At 40.6% G+C, this 15,125-nt stretch overlaps 1 protein-coding gene across 10 annotated transcripts in view; it reads left to right on the forward strand.

The window, feature by feature from the left end:
• The window catches only part of tspoap1 (TSPO associated protein 1), a 182,883-nt gene that overhangs the window by 91,255 nt on the left and 76,503 nt on the right, over positions 1–15,125 (forward strand). For 8 of the 10 annotated variants that reach the window (XM_078422547.1, XM_078422541.1, XM_078422545.1 and 5 more), the window contains 2 exons: positions 3,156–3,290; positions 10,328–10,402. In XM_078422547.1, the coding sequence (XP_078278673.1) occupies positions 3,156–3,290; positions 10,328–10,402 (210 nt within the window). Of the gene's footprint in view, positions 1–3,155; positions 3,291–5,407; positions 5,509–10,327; positions 10,403–15,125 lie in introns of those variants that run through there. The other 2 variants (XM_078422550.1, XM_078422546.1) reach the window with 2 other exon arrangements.

Here is a 15,125-nt window from a genome sequence, read left to right on the forward strand (position 1 = left end):
CTCAGTGGGTCGAGCAACATCTGTGGAGGCAAAGGGATGGTCGACGTTTCATGTGTAAATGATGTATCATGACTGAGAGTGGAGAGGCAAGATAACCAATATAAAGGGGTGAGAGGGAAGGATGGGGTGGTGGGTAGATAGGTGGGTCTAGGTGCTGGGCGGATGGAACCAGGTGGGAAGAGTAACACATCTAGATCGTAGTGGGTGAGGACAGAATGGAAAAGGTGAACAATGGGAGAGGAACCTAGGTGGACTAGTAGCAGTGGGAAAGGAATACAGTGGGTGTGTGTTATCTGAAATTGGAACATTCAATATTCATACCATTGGGTTTTAGGCTACCTAACAACATCACACCTCGTATTTCATTTGAGTAACTTATGAAGACTGGTTGTTACCGACTTCATGAAATGTGTGGTAGAGTGTGTTCCTTAGTATTATGGTTATTAATTTATTGTATTTTTGATTATTATATATTATTATATATTATCTGTTATTGTGTTTACAAACCTGTTAAGCTGCAGCAATTAAGAATATCATTGTTCAACCCAAAGCTGAAGGACAATGTCAGCCATCCATTTTCTACTGGCCTGCTGAGTTACTCTAGCACTTTGAATCCATCTTCCAAAAAAATTAACCATCCCTTTGCCTCCACAGATGCTGCCTGATCCTCTGAGTTCCTCCAGCAATTTGTTATTTGCTCCAGATCCCAACATCTGCCATCCCTTGTGTCAGCGTCATTCCTGTGCAGGTTTTCCATGGCCTAATCATTAGTGTTTATAAACTGCCCTCTGCTGGAAGGAGGCATTATTACCGAAGAGCACTCACTGGGTGCAGAATGAGATGGAATTTGTTGAGGTTGAAAAATAAGTATTTGGGTTCCATGAGCACTTCCTGCTATCTCACTTCATCTTGCATCATTCTATTGCCTTGTCCCAGTGTATCTATCGAGCTGCCCCTTGCCTGAGCCACTGCAAAGATTAATTCCACATTCAAAATACTGCAAATCAAGCAGATTTTCCGAAATTCTTTATTGAATTTATAGGTTGTCCCAGTAAAAAATCAATACTGGCATCTACCTGCTACCTGCTGAAAGGTGCCCAGATATCTCTGGTTAACAAACAATCCATTCGGCTAATTACCTCGCAGTCAGTCCATTCTCAGTCATCAGCAAAGTGATGGAAGCTTTCATTGGCAGTGATACTAAAGGGCACTTCCCAACCCATAATCCACTCAGAGGTATCCAGTTTGGGTTTCTCGAGGACCAGTTGGCTCCAAACCTCATCACAGCTTTGGTCTAAACATGGACCAAAGAGGTGAATTCCAAAGATGAGGTGAGAAGGACTGCCTTTGCCATCAAGACAGTATCTTGACTAAGCATCAAAAGCAAAACATTCCAATGTTTTTAGTCATACATCCCTAAAGAAAGATATTTTGGTTCATGGAAGTCAGTCATCCCGGTTCTGACGAGGTTCCACACTGACAAAGTCTGGTACGTTAGGGTGAGGTCCTATTTCTTATAACCCAATACTAACTTCAGAGGTAGAAATGGCAGTCAGCAAATGGTATTCTCCTCCTGTGAAATATGAGGGAGAAAAAAACCAAGTGGCCACGATGACTGCATTTGCAGGAGGTTCATCCAACTGCAACTCACAGTGCGTGGAGCAGCAGTTGGACTTACTGAAGGGCGTAGGAGAGGCAGAAATTGTTATAGGTAGGTGCTTCAGTGAGGTGGACAATCGCAGGTTAGGCCAGATAGCTGGGCAACTGCCAAGAGAGGAAGGCACATGGTGCAGGAGTATCCTGTGGCTATTACCCTCTCTAACAAGTATACTGTTTTGGGTATGGTTGGGGGAGATGGCTTCTGGGGGAAAGGCAGCAGCTGGATCATTGGCACCACTACTGACTATTGCATAGTAAGGACGGTCAAAGTCTAGGTGAAAGGTAGTGATAAGGAACTCTGTAGTCAGGGGCACAGACTGGCATGTCTGTGGAGACAAGCAAAACTACAAGATGGTGTGTTGTCTTCCCGGTGAAAGCATCAAGGATGTGTTTGAAAGAGCGCAGGGCATTCTGAAAGCAACCAGAGATCATGATCCATGCTGGTACTAATTACTTAGGCAGGAAGAGAGATGTGACGAGAGGGAGTTAGGCAGGTTATAAAGCAAAATCTCAAGGGCTATAATCTCAGGGTTACAACCTGTGCCATCAAGACGAGGAAACCTTGGTTGACAATGTAGGTGATACAATTAGTAAATTTAATCGTATGACCTGTTTATTTGTGGTGCCTGTGTCATGTTCCTTTTTCCTAATATTAAGTTTCGTTTTGGTGTTGTCAGCCACCTTGTGTTTGCAGATTCCTCTTGTTCGCACATTCTCACCTCCTTGCCTGCAGTTTATATTCAGCCTTACCCTGGACTTCTACTGACTGCCAGCTCCTCCAATTCTTTCGGATGATCTTTGATCTGAAGTGTTTCATTTATTTCCCATTCCACTGATGTGGCCCGACCTGCTTTGTATTATTCCAGCGTTTTCCATTTTTATTTCAAGATTGCAGTATCCACCAGATTGATTTTTGTGTGAGTCAATGTTCTGAGAATAGTAAATGCCGGCAGTGAAAAGCATTGACACTTCTCTAAGGCCAACTGTCTTCCACTAAATATGGACAATTTAGGTGCTCTGTACTTAGGTGACTCAGTGACATCGCTGGTAGAGCTGCTGCCTCACATCGCCAGAGAACCTGGTTCAATCCTGACCTTGTGTGCTGTCCGTGTGGAGTTTGCACATTTTCCCTGTGACTATGTGGGTTTCCTCCGGGTGCTCTGGTTTTCTCCCACATCCTGAAAACGTGCTGGTTTGTAGGTTAATTGGCCTCTGTAAATTGCCCCTAGTGTGTAGAGGGGGGATGACAAATGTGATGATATAGAATGAATGTGAATGGGTGATTGATGGTCAAAGTGGAGTTGGTGGCTCAAATGGTCTGTTTCCGTGCTGTATCTCGAAACTAAAAAAAAAATCGTAGTTTCTAAGCAAAATTCTTAAAACAATATGCAAACCAAAAATATGTGTTCACGTTTAAAAAAAAATTGACTTTCCATTTCAAGGTCTAAACTCCCAGAATGAATCTGAGCACCTTTTCTATGCTTGTGTCTTCACAGGGGGCTCCAGGTCAGTTAAAGCAGAGTGACTTTGAACGAGTATTGAGGGAATCTCAGAAAGAAGTATTGCGACTGCAGAGACAGTTATCTGTGGTGTCTCTGCAAGGATCTTCTCACTTGAGGGGCCAAGGGACAGTGAGTAAAAAAACCACATATGTCATATTGATTACCTCTTATTGAATCAGTCCGACTTTCTTGTTGGCCGTTGTGATCCAGCAGCAGTATCTCACCAACTCTCTTTCCTATCTTGTACAAACTGTTCCCCCATTTTTTTCATCTCCTATTCTTCTCTCCCCATGCATTCACCATTCCGTACCTCATCTCCCCACCTAAAATTACTGACTGGAAAAGCCTGAACAAACCATAGCAAGAGCAGTTGAGTGATCAAGCAACCTCCCCACCCAAAACACAGTGCCTAGAATTGTCTGTGAAGTTGAGAGCATCTGACTCAAAGAAACTGAAACAAAATAGTTGAAGGGGCCCAACCCTTTTGGGAAACCTGCCTGGTGAGCCTGCACCAGTTTCAGGAACACCAAGATCATCTTCTGCAGGGATGCAGGTGATATTGTACATTTTTGGACATTGCAGGAGAGCTTGACCAAGTGGTACCATCGAGGGGAACATGGCCTTAATAACACTGAGACCTGCAGACTAAGAAAAGTACTTAGAGTTATAGAGTGATACAGCACAGAAACAGGGCCTTCTGCCCAACTTGCCCACACTGGCCAACATGTCCAGCTACACTAGTCCCACCTGCCTGCGTTTGACCCCTTATCCCTCCAAACCTGTCCTATCCATGTATCTGTCTAACAGTTTCTTAAAGGTTGCGATAGTCCCTGCCTCAACTACCTCCTCTAGCAGGTCGTTCCACCACCATCCTTTGTGTGAAAAAGTTACCCCTCAGATTTCTTTTCCCCTTCACCTTAAACCTATGTCCTCTGGTCCTCGATTCCCCTACTCTGGGCAAGAGGCTGTGCATCTACCCGATCTATTCCTCATGATTTTATGCACCTCAATAAGATCACCCCTCATCCTCCTGCGCTCCAAAGAATAGTCCCATCCTACTCAGGCTCTCCCTATAGCTCAGACCCTTGAGTCCTGACAACATCCCCGTAAACAACTTATGGTCTCGTACTTATTAGATCCTATTTTCTTCCTCCTGCTACTCGATATCTTATAACTAACTAGGCTGTAGAGCTTAAATTGTTTGTAGAAAGTGATACAGATTTACCGAAATCTTCGTGAACCATTGTTAATCCCGCACTTGCAGCTAGTGCTAATCTGCCATTAATATTTACTATGAAACCACCTCAAACACAGCTGCCATTTTAATGTTGAGTCACTGTAGCTGCAGTCTATTTCCCATCTACATCCCAATTCTGCGTCCATTATCCTATCACCGTCTATGGAGCCGAATTCCTACTTCCAGTCTGAAAGTGGAATCTGCAAATTACCTACAGTGTTACCCAAGTTGTAATCAACTATCTAAAATGGAATTTGAAATTTAATGCCAAATAGGTTCAGTTTAACATCTCTCCCTGATGCACTTTTTTTTTTTCTCTTTTCCATTCTACCGCTCCCCTTGCCACTGCCAGAACCATGACTCGGTACTCTGCTGCACCATTTCCTGCAGTGCTTTCAACCGTCTTTGCCCCAGTGAATTTCCTTCCTGAACTCTCCACCACTCTTTAATTAAGACTGTCCTTAAAACCTACCTCTGTAACTCAGCATTTGATGAATCCTTGACTAACTTCCTGCTTTTGCGTAGTATGCATTTTTTGTTTGTTGTTTGATTACATTCGTGAAGTGTCTTGGACATTTTTATGGATTAAAAAATCATATAAATTGAAATTTTAAATTATTTAGTTTACTCCTCTGCAATTTACGATTTATATTAAAATATTACTTTGAACTGAAGAATCCTGATTTTCACATGCTCCCCCTCCCAATCGGCAAATGCAGGAGAGTTTGCAGCAGGGCTGGAAGCAGTGATGATACCTGATAAGACAGTTATATGGATTTAGGCACTACCATGATCAGAAATGGAAGGGGAGGTTTGGATCAATTTATCCATTACTGCTGCAGTATCTGCATCACCTGCTGATCTCCTATCTGCCCTTCTGTCAAAAACTCTAATAGTAAATCTGATCCTCATTTCTCCTTAAGATAGTCAGTGGGCTGGGCTTTCCTGTTGAATGCTTAGATGGCACTTCAGTCTCCATCTGTGACAGTGAGACTGTCCGATAAATCCTTTAGCTGTTGCTTGGTAGCAGCAGGGGCTTTGCCTGGTTGGGTACAGCATCGTCAGCACAGGCTCTGCGTTCATTCAGCTTCAATAATACAGAAAAATAAGGTAATATTCAACATTTTCTTTGCAATGGTGTTAAAATTACAAAAGGATTTTATTATGGAGAGGGTTGAAATAGTTTGGGCCTATTTCCTCAAGAGCTTGCAGAGAATATTTTAACTTCTGGCTTGCCTCTCCATTACAGAACTGGAACATTTTAATATTTAATATGTTTCTGATTGATTGCATTACTTGCTCTGACTGCACTTAATGCTTATGGCTCCCATAAAGAGTTTGCATAAAAACAGGCTATATCCATGGTGTTGTGCACCCTGCATGCCTGCCTCCTAGGGACAGTGTTATATAGAGGTTTATTGTTTGTTCAATTAAATGTGTTCTGGTTTTGGTTTACAATGCTGCTCTACGCCTGACAGTTGTGTATACATTGAAATTGGTGTAAGGTTATATAATGTTTAAGAATGTCTGAAGAAGGCCTCAACCCAAAACATCACCCATTCCTTCTCTCCAGAGATGCTGTATGTCGTCCCGCTGAGTTACTCCAGCTTTTTTGTGTCTATCTAAGGTTATAATGTTGTTGTCAGAAGCAAGCATCACAGATAGGCCTCATCATTAGATAATGCTGAAAGAGAGTGAAATGCTGGAAATAAACATTTGTCTTATTTACTTCATATTTTATTCAAATTATTCGGAGTTTCTGTAAAGACATCAGTCAGCTTCAGAAGAGGATATTTTTTTAAATTATAGCCGCTGCATTATCTGCGATTCAATGGAGTATGAATCTGAGCTAATATTTATTGGGAGGAGCAATTTATGTGTGATGTTTGGTTATCCATTGGGAGCATCACATATCTGAGTTTGGGGCCAGAATCCACTGTGCATTAGTTATGTCTCTGAGCCAGGGTCTGGTATCCCCTAAGAGCAATTTGTGTCTATTCATCCTTGTCCTGCATCTGAGGGTTCATGTTGGTTTACCTGGATCACAGCAGGCAAACATTGTGCAGCTCTGAGCTCAGCAAAAATACTCGGATATAAATTCACTCTCTAAAATTAATACCTGCATTAATATTTTATGAAGCAGATGGAATCCAAGTAAACAATGTTCTGTACCTATTATCGAAAATGAGAAACAAGTTGGTGTACCAATTCAAGACGAGCATATTGTAAATAAACCTTTTTGGTACAAGCACCAATAAAGCAAATATGGTTTTAGCAGGTACAGATTAGAATCTTTCTCTAACAACAGAAAGCGGTTCAATCAGTTTGAATTGTTTATCTTATTCCACAATTCCCCGAGAATATCCTGTTCAGCGTCAGTTATGGTTTAACTTGTACACCAAACTACATAACTGTGTTGATCATAGAAAAATCTAGACCTATGGTATGACCATACTTTTAGTACTCCACTATGTTTAGGTTTAATATTGTAATGTTTACTGAGGTACATTGCAAAGCTTTGTTTTGCATGCTATCCAAATAGATCAGATGGTACTATACATAAATACAATCTAGTCAAACAAGTACAATAGCTGGAACAAAGGGGAAGTTACAGAATGCAGAATAAGCATTGTTAGCGCATCAGTTCCATAGACAAAGTCCAATGTCCGTGATGAGGTAGAGGTGAATTGGACAGGACCCTGGCTTTTGGAAGGACCATTCAGAAGCCAGATAATAGGGGAAGAAGCTGTTTCTAAGACTGGTGGTGCACGCTTTCAAGCTTTTATGTCTTTGCCGGATGGGAGTAGGGAGGAGTAATAATGGCGACCGGGGGGGGGGGGGGGGGGGGTGGGGGTGGGAACGTCTTTGATTATGTTGGCTGCTTTTCCGAGGCAGCGTGAAGGTAGATGGAGTCATCGGTGGGTGGGCTGGCTTGTGTGATGAACTGGGCTGCAACATTGCAATTTCTTGCGATCTTTAGTCAAGGTGTTCCCAGACAAACTGTGGTGCAACCCAACAGTATGCTTTCTATTGTGCATCTGTAGAAAGGTTTAAATTGTCATTGGAGACATGCCGAATTACCTCAGCTCTTTCCAGTCCGACCATTCCCCTTGCTACTGCCAGAGCTCTGTCTCATTATATGGCCCACCATAGTGGAGTCATCTGCAAACATGTGGATGGAGTTAGAGCTGAATTTGGCTCAACAGTGACATGTAGAGGGAGTATTGTAAGGGACTGAGAACACATTGTTGTAGGGCACTGTTGTTGAGAATTATTGTGGAAGAGGTGGTGTCACTATCCTTCCTGATTGGGATCTGTGGGTCAGAAAGTTGAGGATCCAACAGCAGATGGGTGTGCTGATTCCTGGGTCACAGGAGTTTAGATGGGATTACAGTGTTGTAGGCAGAGCTACAGTCAACAAATAAGAGTCTAATGTAGGAGTCATTGTTGTCTAGGTGTTCCAGAGATGAGTTTCGGGCCAGGTAGATGATGTTTGCTAGGACCTGTTGTGATGGTAAGAAAACTGAAGTGGATCAAGACTGGTTGAGGAACTGGTGTTAATGTGCGCCATCACCAGTCTTTGACACACTACACAATGGTGGATGGAGCAAATGGGAGAATGGAATGGTGTTCTTACAGGAAGCTGGGTGAGAACTCTGTCAAGATAGCTGAGTGCTTCCATAATTTTCTGTATTTGCAATGGATCTGTCAACGTGGATAAAGAAGAAAAAAACTTGTAGTGCTGAGTACATTTTACAAATAATGCACAACCAAGAAATTCATGAAAACCAATAGGTGGATCCTCCACCTTACTTTGAACATGGATGCTCACATTTGTAATCCTGCAGTTCTCAGAAGTCCTCGGGTATCTAAGGATGATTAGAAGCGTGTTTGGAAACTTCATAACTTCCTTCCTTTGCATTCTTTAGTAATCTCAGATCCAGTTCTTTTTGGATAGAAGAACTGTCCCCAAGCTTTTTAATGATTTAAAATATAATCTAATTTTTCCAAACCCTCCTCCTTCAGTGGAGCTTAGGAGCATCGTGGGAACAGATATAGGACACTCAATTGGTGCCTCAGTGAGCCCTGTACCTAATGCTTTCCTGCATCATCTCCAGTGGTCGCAGCAGATGGAAGAGAATGGAAGGATCTTAAAACAGTTGCATGATTCTTTGTCTGATGAAAGATCATCTGCTTGAATTTTAACGTCTATTTCATCCCTCCACAGATGCTGCCTAACTTTCTGAATAATTCCTAATCTTAGTGGTTCTTATTTTATACATCTCAGCACCTGGCTCCTTTGGATGCACTTTTTACAAGGCAGGATTTGTACGGTACACTGACTGAGTTTGCAAGCCCGATGATGTAATTGCATCACTCACAATGAAGTCAACTCTGAAATTCTCCGTTAATGCAGTCTTCCAAATCAAAAGCAAATTACTACAATTCATTGTGAAAATCCAAGAGAGGTTTTAATTTCTTTGCAGACAGTTTTGCCTGCCCTCGCGTATGTCTCTCTGAGAGACTGATTGAGATGGAGTACACTATTTACATATTCATACTCTTTCCGTAATTAAAATGGCAAATTTGTAGACTCAGTAACTCAGACAGCTTCAACGGAGAGAGGAAGATAAATTCACATTTCAAATTAAAGACAAGTTGACAGAACTTTGGTGTGTTGCATAACCAGGCAACTGAATGTTTAATTACATCTCATAAAAAGGGACCATATATCAAAAAGATCTAATTTTCCTCCAGTCACCCAAATCATTTTCAGGTATATCAGGCTTTAAGTTAATCGTGGCAGATGTGGCTTCAGTTCCATGACAAGCACTTGCATTTTGGGCAAGGGAGTGTACCAGTCACTCATCTCAAAAGAATAGCTGCCATGTTGATAAACACATTCATCAAACAATTGTATATTAAGACTCAAAACCTTGCTGAAATCTCCTCGTACATAACTTACCATACTTGCAGAATCATGAACTGTTCTTGTGCTGAAACAGATTACTGTATTCATCAAAGTTAGATGCAAAATGCTGGAGTAAGTCAGCGGGACAGGCAACATCCCTAGAGAGAAGGAATGGGTGACGTTTCGGGTCGAGACCCTTCTCCAGACTCATTCATCATTTAGACTGTATTCATCAAGACTATGCAAGCTATCCCTATATTTCGCCTGGGCAGCTTACAGCCCAGAGGTATGAATATTGATTTCTCTCACTTCAGGTAGCCCCGACATTCCCTCTCTCTCTATCCCTCCCCCACCCTAGTCGCACTAGCTTTGCATTTTCACCCTACAAACAGCTTACAATGGCCTGTTTCCTTGATCATCGTTGCTTTTTGCATATCTTTCATTCATTATTCTTTATCTCTCCACATCACTGTCTATATCTCTTGTTTCCCTTATCCCTAACCAGTCTGAAGAAGGGTCTCGACCCGAAACGTCACCCTATCCTTCTCTCCAGAGATGCCGCCTGTCCTGCTGAGTTACTCCAGCTTTTTGTATCTATCCCTATAGTAGCTGCTTAGTTGAAGACGATTAATAAATCCTTTGTAAATATTAAACAAATGGTGCTTTTCTCTGCACTATTATATGCACTCTTTCTCCTCAACAATTTTATCTTTTATCTTTGTTTTATTTATTTATTTAAAGAAAATGGGTGTTTGAATTGGTGAGATGTAAAGTACTGAACAATATAATTCTGAACATTATTGGAGTGGAGGAAGAACAATATGCTATCGGAGTCTGCATTGAAATCCTGGGAAAATATATGAAACAAATTACTGACCACTATAAAAAGAGTAGTTTTCAGGCTTCCATGAACATAAATGATCTTTTTGAATACAAAGATAATTATTCTAATTTTACGTAAATTGTGATGACACTGACCCATATATTGACTGCCATTTTTTTCGAATTATTTGACAGCCCACAGCTGAAATATCATCAGTGCATCCATTGCTATCCCTGCAAGATACAACAGAATTCTCCAAGAACACGAAGGCAAGTACAACCTCTGGCCCCATGCTCAGATCAGCAACGCAAGTGGGTTAGGCATCTGATGAATTCAGTTTGGGTGAAATTAATTATACATCATTTAAGAGAAAACACAAGACATGTTACGTGGTATATCTGGCAAAGAACATTTAAGAACACTGATTCTGTTGGGACAACTGGTGTACAAAATCTATCTCGGGAAAGGAGAACATAAGACCGTGATCTCTGTAATGTTATTGGCACAGCAAATGGGCTTTGTTCTGCTGTGTTATTTCTCTAAATGAGTCGTGTGCTTGCACCAGCAGATGGACTGGCTTCTGCGTGGATATTTCATTGTTGGAACTTAATTAAAAAATTTGAAAAATAGGGCAATATGTAGATGTTTTGTGGCACCAACACAGACAAGATGAGCTGAGTAACTACTTATGGCCATTAATCTCAATGATTGCAAAAATCATAATTAATGCTTATATATTAATGAAAATCAGATGGTGAATTAGGATCCTGAAAGACCCTTTACATTACTGCCCATGCTTCATCCCACCAACTGTGTGGGCAGTACATTGGAGGGAGAGCAGTTTCTAATGTTAATTAATTAACTCTTCAGCTGCTGTCAGTTGAAGCAATGGAAAGCTTTGGGAAATATTCTGCTTGCATAGCTTGATTATTTTTTTTTTAAACAGTCACTTCCAAGTGCAAATATTTACCACGGGATGTTCTAAGTTATACACCTGGTTGATAATCCTCTTGATGTGTTTGGCAGCCAGAATGGTTTACAGTTTAATACATGACTCATTTTTTTTCCATATTATTTTTACAACATGCAAGGAGGCCCTTCAGCCCATTGATCTTATGATGGATTTTAGTGCAATCCCATCAATGCCATTCCCTCACTTTTTTTTCTGTGGCTTACTCTTTCACTCATCCATTAACTTCTGTCCCAACTTCAAACAATTTGCATTTTCTAAAACATAACTATGGTATTCATTCGAACAGTGACATAAATCGCAAAAAGACTGGGATTTGTTTCCAGTGATTGTTTTACTGGCAGATCTTCCATTATGGCCTAAACATCTATAAGCAGCCTCACCTTGTCAGCATCTATGCCTGGCAGTGGTTGTAGCTTTTCACATAATGCCTTGCTTGAAGTAATATCCAACTACCATTAAATGATCTAGCATCTTTAAGAAGTTAATTTATCTGGCATATCCTGCCAGTCTATAAAATCAGCATTATAATTAACATTATAATTCTGATAATGTTAAACTGAACTAATTAGCTGTAATCTTTTACAGAATACCAATATTTTGAGCCTCCTTGGTACTTGCCTTCAGTCACCTCTGTACCTGCCTTCATTTTTTTCATAATTTCAGATTTAAAAAAATTAGTTCTCAGATGCACGTTGTCATCTAGGAAAATTCGATTCTCAACTGCAATGAAGAGTCAGAGCCAAAGTACAACATTTTCTTTTGAAATCTATAAGATGTATCCTATCAAATGCAAATGATTCTGCTGTGTGCTTCTAATTATCTGCTTTAATTAAAAAAATTCTGTATTCATGATTGATTTTTCCTGGGCTCTCAGTCTTGATGGGCATTTGCATCAGTTGGTATTTGTGGATGTTAAACTGGTAGGACATAGACATTTGAAGAAGTTGCCTCTCCTCCATTAGCATTTGATGAAACAGCTCCGGAGACCAACTTGAAAAATTCATTTCCTGTGCTTCCTGGTTGAAGAACCTCTTGAACGAAAGAAAATTTTACTTTTGCTGTGACATAGAACATTAAACATGGATAGACACAAAAAGCTGGAGTAACAGGGGTCTCGACCCGAAACGTCACCCATTCCTTCTCTCCAGAGATGCTGCCTATCCCGCGTTTTGTGTCTATCTTCGGTTTAAACTAGCATCTGCGTTCCTTCTTGCACATTAAACATAGAAACAGTGCAGCACAGGAACTTCAGCCCACAATCTCAGTGACAAACATGATGCCACATAAACTAATCTCAAAACTGCGTAAAATATCTACTGTTAGTGGAATGCAGCATGTCATCTTTCCAGTGGCCATATGTGGCAGAAATGTAAGAGTCTTGTCTCTACGTTATCTGGGTTTGTCCAATTAAAGTAACCATCAAAAAAAATATGTAGGATAGAACTGCTGATGCTGGTTTATATTGAAGATAGACACAAAATGCTGAAGTAACTCAGCAGGTCAGGCAGTATCTTTGGAGAAAATGAAAAGAGTCTGAAGAAGGGTTCCGACCCCAAACGTCACCTATTCCTTGTGCACTCTCAGGGATGTGGGGTGAGAATAGAAGTTAACATCATATCAAAGTAGAATGGGTAATACTTGGTCTTCTGGCTAATGTTTACCTTTCTGTCGACATCACTAAAAATCAATCCTTTAATTTTCACATTTTTTAATGGGAATTTTGTTGTTTTTGCGTTTCGTTCAATACAGCGATGACTGTACTCACTCCATTTACAACATTCTATATCACTGTTTGTTGCAAGATAATCACTTGAAAAGCTTTGTTTATTGAAAATTTGTGTTTTATATCTTAATAAAATTCACTTAAACTGATTGAATTTGAGGATTTAAAGTTGTTTAGTGCTTTATGTTTGCAAGCTTGATTTGGTGTATAGTTACTTTGATGGTGAACAGAATATAATTTGTCCAGTTAACAAGTTACAGGGACATGCCAAATCAGTGAATGACTCCATTATAGCATAATTCCAGAGGGCTTTAGGCTTTATTGCATTAATGTGTTATAACCGAAAGTGTCAGATGTGGCTCAGTCGCGGGCGGTTCTTCATTCTAGGAGCTTGCACAGAGGAATTTGTTAATATTCTAGTACAATGCAACACTGTTTTTCTGAAGGGGAGCTCAACTAAAGGCCATTTGCTCTGTTAGATGGCCAAAAAAGATACTACGGTGAGAGTTTGAAAAGAAAAAAACACCTGCCCTTACAAACCCATAATGTGTTCTTGCTAATATTTATCCTTGGGTCAAATGTTTTAAATTTGGATATTTGTCATATTATATTATGTGGGAACTTGCCATGTGGAAAGTGCAAGCCTTTCTCTTAAACTCTTATCCTGAACCCTTGGTATTTTCTACTGGTGTTCTATATTTAGAAAGCCCTACAAAACATGCAAGTTTTCTGAGTAAATATCAAAATAAAAACCTGCAGATATTGAAAATCTAAAATTTAAAAAACTGCTAGAAAAATGCAGGTCAGACCACTTCTGTGGGAAGAGAAATAGAGTTAGCTCTGATGAAAGTTTTTTGACCTGAAATGTTAGATCTGTTTCTCTTCTCACTGACGCAGCCAGACCTGCTGAGTATTTGCAGTATTTTCAGTTTTCGTTTCGTTTTTCTGGTCTTTCTGTGTCTACTTCAAGTTTATTGTTAAGTTTCCAGTTGCATGTCATTTTAAATCCCCTTCTCATTCTCACCCACCAAGGTCTGTCCTTGGCCTTCTCCACTGCCATAGCAAGACATAATGCAAACTAGAACAGTGTCTCATATTCCACGTGGATAGCTTAAAGCTCAATGGCATAAGCAATAAATTTTTCAATTTCAGGTAACCCACTCCCCTTGTGTTCCTACTCCACTCCCATCCGTCCACCCAGGGACTCTCCATTTGTTCATCCATTTCCCATCCCTCCTCCATCCTCCCTTGTTACCAAGACTCATGACCCTCCCCCACCTGGTTACGTCACCAACACTTATGACTTGGAAAATCCTAGGTAGGTAGTTGGAGCTGGTCTCCAGTAGTAGCGGGTATTTGAAACCTTTGCTTGTAACTAATGGTGAGTAAATGTGGTTACACGTGTATGGAAGTCCCGAACTTGCTGTGTTTAAACCGTTTCCGTTGTGAACCACCAAGATTTATAGACCGACTGAGTCAATAATGAGCCATACATGCTACATCACTAAACTAAAGATATCAATCATCACCAAGCTGGAATCGGCCAATGTGTCTGAATGTGTGAAAGATGCAGTCAAAGCGTGTTGCACTCCTTTGAACGTGGAAAAATATATCGAATGTATCTTTTGTGAGAAGTTGCCCTGAATAAGATGCCCATAATCATGCTCGTCATTTGCAGTTCTGTAGCTCCCTAATTCCTCGAGGCCTCACTGCCGTAGCCATCCTGCAAATGGATTGTCCATAAATAGAGACCAGAGCATCCTGTCCCAGACCACCCTGATGGTCCTCTGCTGACTAAGACTGACTCAACCGTCTCTAAATGTCTCTGATAAAATGCCTTTTATTAATCGAGAATATTTTTTAAATCTTAAATAAGATTAAACATAAATGCAAATGATAGAAATATGAAGTGAAACAGCAAAAATACAAATTTTACTTGAAATTACGATCTAAGTCTAGAAGCCAAGTCAACTGTGGATGGCATAAAATAGAAGGGTCAGATGTATCTAACTGCTTGATTCAGGACAATCTGGAACAGCTACTGAATGCCTGCGATATTCCTGGCCTGCAACATGTAGAAAGTTTTAAATGTACTGACTCCAGTAAGGATGAAGCCAGTGGTTCTCTTGCATACTAAGTATTTAAATAGTGTCCAGCCCATTAACTTGGAAATTAATGCAGAACTGGTTGGAAAAGATCCACAGCCGGGCAACAGGATCACCCTTCCCCTATTAACGAAACAGTTTGGCTGGTCATTTATCAACAATATTTCAGGAAACGTCTGAAGTGACTGAAC

Source organism: Rhinoraja longicauda, chromosome 26 (assembly GCF_053455715.1).
Source record: "Rhinoraja longicauda isolate Sanriku21f chromosome 26, sRhiLon1.1, whole genome shotgun sequence".
In the NCBI taxonomy this organism is placed as follows: domain Eukaryota; kingdom Metazoa; phylum Chordata; class Chondrichthyes; order Rajiformes; family Arhynchobatidae; genus Rhinoraja; species Rhinoraja longicauda.